We start from the raw sequence: 9,891 nt of genomic DNA, 5'->3' as shown, positions 1-9,891 counted from the left end.
CTACTCAGAGTATAGTCCGTGGAGTCGGGGCATTGGCAACCCCTCAGGAGGTTGTTGGAAATACAGAATCTCAGGCTTTGCTCCAGACCTAGAGAATCAGAATCTGTACTTTGACACGATTGATAAGTGATTCGTGTGCACATTAAAAATTGGGAAATAGTGTCTTAGAACAAGGTTATCAGCCTTGGCTAAATGTTTAGATCTTCTGAGGACTTTCAGGATGCCTGAACCATACTGCAAGAAATTTAGATCTAACTGGGCTTGGTGTCAGATGCCTGTAATCTCAGTACTTGGAAGGCTGGGGCAGGAGGATCGCTATGAATTGGAGGCTAGCCTGAGCTGCATAACGAAATCCTGTCTGAAAAAGAAAGAAGGAAAGAAAGAAGGAAGGAAGGAAGGAAGGAAGGAAGGAAGGAAGGAAGGAAGAAAGAAAATAAATTTAGATTTAATAGGATGACCATGGATCAGTATCAGTATTTTTCTTTTGAAGTTTCTTTAGATAGTTCTAATGGGCGGCCAAAATCGATGTATTACATTAAAATTCTGTGATTCACCCAGGGGAAATTTGTCGTCAGAAAAGCATGCCTTCAGCTTTTCTCATTCATCCTTGCCTAGTAAGTGTAGTCTCCATATCATTGATGGTTCAGATACCTTTGGTGGCAGTTTGGCAGCATCTGTCACATTTACAAACAGCTATTTGCTTTGGTTTAACATTTCCTCTTCTATTTGTGTCTGTCCTGAAGGTAAAGTAGTGTGGGAAGAGGAGTGGCCGCCTTTCCCTGCTAGTTAGCATCACTAAAGACATCTGTATTGAGGACATTTCTGGCTCTCATCCTTCCTTCACTTAGTGCCCTGTGCTGTGGGCAGGCACTTGGCATGCTTCTCTTCCGCCCTAGGGAAGTGTCATTGATCTGTACGTCATTGGCACTCCATTTCCCAAAGAGTCTCAAGTCAGGGTCTACACCAGCGGTGGTAACCTTGGCGTGTGTGCCACACCACGGGCTGTTTATATCACTGAGAGCTCTAAAAGGTTCGGTATCACTGATCTCCACCATTGCAGGTGTGGCTGTTTCCCACAGAATATTCCTGAGGGCACAGCTGGAGCATCTCTGTTGCTGTGCGTGGACCATGTACCACCCTGGTGCAGATAGGAGAGCTGACCTTTCTCTTGGTTTTCGGAATAGTACTCAGTTTTGGTTCTCTCTCTCTCTGTCTCTCTGCTTTTCTTTTTTGAGACAAGGTCTTGTTGTGTAGTTCAGTTTGGCCTTGAACATACTATGTAACCCAGGCTGGCCTGGGACTGAGTAATCCTCCTGCTTCAGCCTCCTGAGTACTGGGACTGCCGATGTGTGCCACCATGCCTGGCAAAGCAGCAGTTTTTGCGGTGCTGGAGATTGAACCCAGAGCCTTGTGCATGTCAGGCAAATGCTCTGTCACTGAATTTTACTCCCAGCCCACTCACTTTCGGTTCTTTATACTGCCCTGGTGACTGCCCTTCCTTCCTCCCATCCATCCGTCTGTCCCTCCATCCATGGTCATGGTTTGAGGCAGGGTCTTACAGTGCAGTGCAGGCCGGCTTCAAACCCCTGCCTTAGCTTCTTGAGTGCTGGGATGACAGTTGTGCTGCACCATACCCAGCACTATGTTAGCTGTTCTTTCTCCGTCTCCTTTGCTGGTTTCTTCATTTTCCTGCCTCTAAGTAGTGGAATCCTCCAGGACTCCGTCCTGACGTGGCTTTTCCACGTCTGCAGTGTCCTTAGGCCATCACATGCACCTCATGTCGGTAGATACCACGTGTGCATTGGTGACTCCGGGCCCACACCCCGTGCCTGAGTTGCAGATCTCTTCTCTCACAGTTCTCTTGGCATCTAGACCCGCAGCTCTCACAGACCTCTCAAGTGAGCCTGCCTAAGTTGCTCTTAACCTTTACTCAAGTTGGAGGCGGGAAAACCACTTCCGGTCTTTACTGTCTCAGAAACTGGCACCTTCATTATTCTCCTTTCCTGACCAAGAAAAACTGAAAACCTTGGAAACTGTTCCTTTTGCTCTTTTCTCTTTCCCACCCTACACGTAGTCCATCAACAGATCCTTTGAAAAATACCTAGTGTCTGACCACGTCTGACTGCATGCTGCGGCTCTGACCCAGTGTCCCTTGCCAGGTGACTGTGACTGTCCCACCCCCTCAGCCTCCCGACTACCTCAGAGGCCTTTCTGCTTCCACCTGCAGCCAGACAGCCGGAGAGAGTCTTTAAAACCCGAGAAACCCTGATCCTATCGGGTCCTTGCTTCGCCTTTGTTCACAACCATCCGGAGACTTTCCGGAGCTCACGCAGCGCCCTTCCAGTCCTCCTCAGCCTCCACCCACTGCTCACTCCCCGGCCTTGGGCCTTTTGCACCGTCCGTTCCCTCTGCTGGAAATGTTCCATTCCCAGACAGCATCCAGCTTATTCATTTATTTCCTTTATGTCACCTCCTCACACAGGCCTCCCCAAGCCGCTGCTTCCACACTTCCGTGGTCCTCTCCTATCCACGCTTTTGCTTTGTAAGCTTTCAGTTACCCGTGGTCAGCCACAGTCTAAAAATATTAAGAGGAAAATTCCAGAGATGCACAGTCTGTTTTAAATCGCACACCATTCTAGGTAGCAGTCTTTTGAAATCTCACATCTTCCTGCTGTGACCCACCCAGGATGTAAATCATCTCTTAAGTGGTGTGTCCACATTGTTATCAAACCCAACAGTTGTAAGCTGGGTGTGGTGGTGCATGCCTGTAATCCCAGCGTTTGGGAGGCTGAGGCAGGAGGATTGCCATACATTAGAAGCCAGTGTAGACTACATAGGCCAGCCTGAATTGCGTAGTGAGACCCTGTCTCAAAAAAAAAACACAAAACAAAAACAAGCAGTTGTGGTATCACAGTGCTTCACCCTTATTTTACTTAAGTAGCCCTTATTTTACTTAAAAATGCTCCTAAAGTGTACGAGTAATGATGCTGACAGTTTTATTACAGGATATTGTACTTGTTTTTAATAGTTATTGTTGTTAATTTCTTACTGTGCCTCATTTCTAAATCAATCTTAATCGTAGTTATATGTATATAGGAGAAAATGATTGAGTGCTGGGATCCTTCCATGATTCTGGTTGCAGAATTTGTCCCATGGTTCTGGTCGCAACTGAATTGCAAGCATCCAGAATGTGGAAAGAATTAAGTTCATGAGCCAAGGTACTGCTGTGGAGGGTTTGGTGCCACTTATTTAAGGTGTCTTCTGAAGGGATCTTGGAACGAATGGCCTGTAGGGAAGGGGGACTGCTGTAGTAGGAGGCCCTTCCTTGCCCACTTAGCTCCATACTCTATTTTGCTTTGTGGCACTTATACCATATTTTGTTTATTGTCTCATACTTTGCTATAAGCTCCTTGAGGGCAAGAGCTTTTTATCTGGTTTGCTTACTATGTAATTTTATTTTATGAACAAAACCTAAGATGGGTAGACACAGGTACTTGTTGACCCAGTAATAGGCGTGTGCTAAATTGTATGTGTACAAGGGTATATGTTGCATATTATTATTATTATTATTATTTTTTTGAGACAGGTTCTCTCTTCATAGTGCAGGCTGGCTTTGAACTTACTATGTAGCCCAGGCTGGCCTCCAACTTGCAGCGATCCTCCAGCCTCAGCCTCTGGAGTGTTGGAATTACAGGTGTGAGCCACCACACCTGCCTGCTTTATTATTTTTAATAGCAAAAGAAAAACCAGAATGGCCGTCAGTCGGGTGCTGCTTTGTAAACAATGGCACCTTTTGAAATGCAGTATTAAAAAATGGTAAGACACTACACTGTATAGGGCTTATCATACATATACTCGTGCACAACTGCAAAATATGGTAAGTAAAAAAATGTAGACTCTGTGTCTGTTTTTTTGTGTGTGTGGAGGAATTCATGTGTAAATGTATATTGTAGCTTCTCAGAAGGGTCCTTTCCTGACTGTTTGAGGGTGTGATCTTTCTGCCGTGGGGCTGTTTGAACAAATTAGGGAGAAAGACTCCTCTCTTCCTAATTTGGTTAGATATGGTTTATAAATGATTATAAAGGAAAACCTGTGTTAATCAACCACTCACTAACCCTGGTCATATTTCAAAAAAAGGGGGAGAGGCTGTCATTTATTGTTCTTTTGGGTGGATGTGTATATTGTCCCTGCTAAAAGCTGAGTTGTACTGGCTCAAGACCCACAAGTGATAAGGCTCCCTTATAGATAAAAGAGCTGGTGGCTCTTCTGATAGGTTTTAAAAAAAAAAAAAAATTTATCCGGTGAAATACTGGCCAAATACTGGCTTGCAGTGAGTTTCATCCTTCTCATGGCCAGTTAATTTTATGTGCTATCTTTTTGTCCTCTGTTAAGCTATTCTTTTCTTTTTGTCCCAAGCAAGGAGGGGCGGAACTTTTCACTGGTTCAGTTATCTTGACTTTGTTGGACCCTCATGTCCTGCTCTTGCCTTTGTCCTGGCCTGGACGTTGCCTGTTTTTGTGAAGGAGGAGGAGATGTTTCCAGCCCAGGGACATTAGCTCTTTTCCTTCATGGTTTCCTTCATAACACTGGGCTCCTCAGGGAGAGACTGTCAACTTTCCAACACGTGGCAATGAAGGAGTGTGGTTCTCTTAGTGACTTCTGTGACACCTCTTTGGAAGATGATGCAGTTGTGGGCCCTGACTCTCCGCTGCAGCACCTTCTCCTGTGCTGTGCTGGGAGGCCTGGTACGTTATTTTAGCCCTTCCTGAAGCTTTTTGAGTAACCTAGAAAACATACTTAGAGCGTACTAGACTAGGTATGGTTTAACTTTTGGGTTGAGTGAGCCCCAGCAGTGGGGTTGTGGCACTCAGGTGCGCACCTGCAGGCTTCTCAGAGCGTCTCAGGTGCGTGGTAGAAGTAAAACAGTCGCTTTCCCGCTTTCCGCCCGCGTCTGAAGAACAAGTAGCCGGCTGTTATGTTTGTTTTTCTGAAGTCATTCTCTTACACCTCACCGTATCCAGTGCCTAATGTGAGTGGAAAGGGTACTATTTATGAAAGGCACATCGTAGCGTTCCAAGACTGTAAATTATAGAAGTACCGTTTGCATTTCTCATTGACCAATTTTGGTACCACGAAGATGAATGTGTTTCCGAGTGTTGGCCGTGACCCATTTGCTTCTTAATTTATTACAAAAACACAACATTTTTCCTTTTAATCTTTGTGTTTAAGTTATGAAGAAGCTACTAGAAAAGTCTTGATTTATTCCAGAGTCGAGGAAATTTCTTATCTGTATGTTTATGATGTTGTAGTAACTGGGTAATGAGAGTCTGTTAGTTGTGAGAAAAATGTTGCCAGCAACAAATAGTCCGCTATCAGGTGTTTGCTCCATAGCAGGGTACTAGACTGAGGGAAGAGGTGTAGAACACATTCAGGTTACTCGGAGCAACACAGACGCTAGGCGCTTGCAGCTGAGTGGGCCAAATGGAGCATTTAGAGTCAGCCAGAGTCAGTTCCTGGCAGGAAGTCACTTTCCTCCTCAACCTCTCTTACGCCTCAGTACAATGGGGATAATAATACTGTATGTAGTACCTTAAGGTGGTTCTGATAACAAGATGATGTATAATAAGGTCTTATGACCTGTTCTTATGTGATTCCTATAACTCATGTGAACATATTTTAGATGACCATAAAAATGATTCTTTTTTTTTTTTGTCTTTTTGAGGCAGGGTCTCACTATGCAATTGAGGCTGGCCTTGAGCTCACTTTGTAGCCCAGGCTGGTCTCAAACTCCCAACAATCCTTCTGTCTCAGCCTGCTGAGTGCTGGGATTACAGGGGTGCACCACCATGCCCGGCAAAAATGATTCTTTGCTTTAAAAAAAATTTTTTTTTTTTTTGAAATTTTGAGACAGGGTCTCGCTATGCTAGGCCAGCCTCGAGCTCACTTTGTAGCCCAGGCTGGTCTTGAATTTGCAACAATCCTCCTGTCTCAGCCTCCCAAGTGCTGGGATTACAGGCATGCGCCACCACGCCCGGCTTAAAAATTTTTTTAAAACACGGTCTCTGTGTATAGCCTAGGCTAACATTGAATTTATAGCAGTCTTCCTGCCTTGACCTCCCCAGTGCTGGGATTACAGGTGTGGGCTACTGCGCCCAGCTTTTTGCTTATTTTTAATAAGTTCTGATAGTAGGGACAGGTGGATCCTCGGTGTATAGGGTACTTTAAACATTCAGGAAGTAAAATGAAAGAAAGGAAAGGAAAATTGCTTTTTAGAATAGCAAGGTTGGATAGTGCAGGATTATAATTAAACTAAGTTCATAAGAGGAAGAGGAAATATACTCAGTTCTGCAGAAAAAATAAATAAATTGTGGGGAAGAAAATACTGAGTCAGCTCTAAGATTCATTTACTGTGACTTCAAGGCCAAATTGTAGATAGCCTTCTAACATAAATAGCCTGCAGTAAATATTCACAGTTATGTTTATGTTACCATTGATCTGCTTATTATTGTGATCTCACGGTAGACATTTTCATTTCCTTGCCTTTATTTGATTTTCATCTTATTTTAATAAGACTGTATTACCCTTGGCTCATTCAGCATGGTGATACTGGGAAGCATCATATTTCTGATATGATAAGAAGCATATGGCTGGGTGTGGTGGCACATACCTGTAATTCCAGAACTCAGGAGGCAGAGGCAGAAGGATTACCATGAGTTTAAAGCCAGACTGGACTGCATAGCAAGACCTTGTCTTAAAAAAAAAAAAAAAGGGAAGCATATATTTCTGATATGTGAGCTCAGTACTTTGAAAAGAAAGGTTTATTGGGGCTGGGGATTTAGCTCAGCGGCAAAAGCGCCTGCCTGGCATGCGCAAGGTCGTGAGTTCGGTTCCCGGTACTGGAGAAAAACAAAACAAAAAAAATAAATAAAGAAAGAAAGAAAGGTTTATTTCAGCTGGCAAAAAAACCAGAATTCTCTCCCAAAGAAAATAGATGAGAGAAGCTAGACATAATGAGGAAGTTCATGTTCCATTCATTTATTCATCAAATATTTATCAAGTTCTGGGTGCTGTGGGAGGTGCGCCTAGCTGATTGTCCTGTTGATACGTATCTTAGTCACTTGTGCCTGGGACAGAATACCTCAGACTTACAACTTAAAGGAGGAGAGTGTCACACCCCCATGATTCACCTCTGACCAAGCCCTACCCTCAGCACACTCGGCTCCGAACTCATCAATCCACTGAGGGGTACAGCACCCACTTAACCCAGTCACCTTATAGAAGCCCTACCTTTGAACACACAAGGCCTTTGGGGGATGTTTTAGGTCTAAACCATGACAGCAAGCCATCAGGACTTTTCAGATTCCCCTTTTTCTACTTGAAGATTAAATGATGGATGTCTAAATCCAAAATTATTGCTCTTTGTAGGTTTTCATTGCTTACTGCTACTATAAAGGAAAAGTACTTTAAAAAATTTTTATCTTGCATGTAACCAGTTGACCTGCTGACTAAACATATCAAATAATTCATTGTCTACTTAGAAAATCCAAGGAAATCATACTATTTTACAGCCCTTTCTCCTCCTCCTCTTTTTCTTTTTCTTTTTTTTTCATTTTTTTGAGACAGGGTTTCACTATGTAGCCCACACCTCTTAAAGCTTTCTTTCAAAAGCTTAAAAAAGTTTTTAAAAATTGACCTGGATCTATGGAAATTCTTAAATAGTGAGGGCATTCTTAACTTGTTCCTTGTTAAGGGGAATGTATTGAACGTTTTCTCGTTAGATATAATGTGTGCTATTGGTTCGTTACCAAGTGAAGACTTTTTTTTTCTGTTCCTGGCTTACTAGTTTAAAAAATCAAGAATGAATGGAGTGGCTTCAAGGACTTAGCATCTATGCAACTTTTTTTTTCTGCATCAGTGTGATTTTTTTTTGCTTTTTGAGACAGAGTCTTGGTATGTAGTTCAGGCTGGCCTTGAACTCAGTGTGATCTTTCTGCCTCAGCCTCCCAAGTGTTGGGATTGCAGGCATGCCTCACCACGCCCAGCTGCATTAGTCTTTTTTTGTTTTTTGTTTTTTTCCCAGTACCAGGAATCAAACTCATGACCTCGCGCTTGCCAGGCAGGTGCTGTGCCGCTGAGCTAAATCCCCAGCCCTGCATTAGTCTTTTGATACAGTTAATTGATTACTTACTGACCTATGCTTACATTTATACTTGGACTAAATGCTACTTTGTAATGGGCTGTTTGCTAATTTTTAAATGGAATTTTGAATTTATTCTTTTTTTTTGTTTACTGTGCTTTCTTTTCGTCTCCTTTTTTCCATTTCTTTAGTTTGATTGATTAGGTTTGCATTGTTCAATTTAATTTTTTCCATATTTTATTTCCTATTTCTGTTTGAGTGATATTCATAATTACATTTGTTTATCATAGGAAGATGTTAGTATCTGTAACTTTCTTTGGAACAAAGAGAGATCTTTGGGCTTGCTTGTACTTCCCCTTCTAGGTTTTATTGATAGCACTCTGAATTTGAGTTCATAATTATGACTTAATAGAAGTTAATGTTCTTTCTATTATGAATGCTTTAGTGGTTGCTTAAAACCTGACCATAGCATCAGCTGTCTGTTAAACTAATATTTTTTGTTGGAATTTTGACAAGAATTTTTTTTTTTTGTTGGTTTTTCTCTGGTACCGGGAACCGAACTCACGACCTTGCACATGCCAGGCAGGCGCTTTTGCCGCTGAGCTAAATCCCCAGCCCCTTGACAAGAATTTTTAACAAGAATTTTTTCTTGTTATAGTGCGGGGGATTGAACTCAAGTCCTTGTATATGCTTAGCATGCACGCATTCTACCACTGAGCTACACTTCCAGCTTAATGTCTTCTTCCTTGAACAAAGCTTTATTCTGATTTATTTTTTAATGTGGTGCATTCTGCCTGTATGTTAAGGAGAGGAAAGGAGGAGCCCCTAGATGGTATACCTCATGTAAAGCACCTGGGTGTGGATCCATTGTTTGTTTGTTTTTCTGGTACTGGGAATCAAAGTCACGACCTTGTGCTTGCCAGGCAGGCACTGTGCTGCTGAGCTAAATCCCCAGCCCCTCATTGTTCTTTTCATATCTGCTCCGAGACTCTATAGGCCTTTTAAGACTGGGGCAGGTGTGGGATGAGGGAGGGAGAGGAAAGCGTGGAGACCCCCAGGTGCTTGAGCTTGTTCTTACGTTCCTGCTGGGATCTGTGGCTGGCAACAAGACCACAGGCTAGATGGCTCTGCTCAACTGGGGAAGTGGGAGGAGCTTCTCTGCAGATGGAAGATCTCAGAGCTGCCCCCCAAATTCCCTTCCTCTCTGTTCCTTCATGTTGCGCTGGCAACTCACCTGACCCCCCCCCCCACTCCGTCTTTTAATCACCCCAACCTCCCCTCCCATTGCTTCATCCTGCTCGCAGTGCTTTTGCACTGTTGTCACTGATTAGGTGCCCCCCCAGCTCTATGTGGAAAATCCCATCTTCGTCTCTTCCAGAATTTTCAGCGGTGCCCCATTTAGTTTCTCAGTTAGGCTAAATTTGATTTTTTTCTGTGTATTTGATCCTGTCTGCTGAATCTCTTCCAAAAATTCCTAAAAATTTTTTATTGACTGAGGGCATAAATCCCTGTTTTCTGGCTTTTTTTTCTTTTTTTATGGGATTCTTTTTCTTTTTCTTTTTCTTTTGTCATTTCCTGGGAACATAGAGTAACACAAGAGTCAAACACAAAGCTCTGGCTGCTGTTATCATCTTTGTGGACTTATTGTGTCTCATTACTTTTGACTGGCAGGGATGTAATAACCTCTTGAACCAATTTCTCTCCTAGTTTGTTCTCTTTTGATGTAGTTGAGAAAGACTAATACACACAAAAAA

At 43.0% G+C, this 9,891-nt stretch overlaps 1 protein-coding gene across 1 annotated transcript in view; it reads left to right on the top strand.

Moving 5' to 3' along the window:
- The first annotated feature begins 4,630 nt into the window (after nt 1-4,630).
- The window catches only part of Snx30 (sorting nexin family member 30), a 78,126-nt gene continuing 72,865 nt past the window's right edge, over nt 4,631-9,891 (top strand). The window contains exon 1 of the mRNA XM_005382931.1: nt 4,631-4,745. Coding sequence (XP_005382988.1) covers nt 4,631-4,745 — 115 coding nt within the window. The remainder of the gene's footprint in view (nt 4,746-9,891) is intronic.

The sequence above is a fragment of the Chinchilla lanigera genome, unplaced genomic scaffold (assembly GCF_000276665.1).
Source record: "Chinchilla lanigera isolate Chin_1 unplaced genomic scaffold, ChiLan1.0 scaffold00018, whole genome shotgun sequence".
Lineage (NCBI taxonomy): Eukaryota > Metazoa > Chordata > Mammalia > Rodentia > Chinchillidae > Chinchilla > Chinchilla lanigera.
Note: the sequence above shows the minus strand (reverse complement) of the source record. Positions and strands in the feature narration are given on the sequence as shown.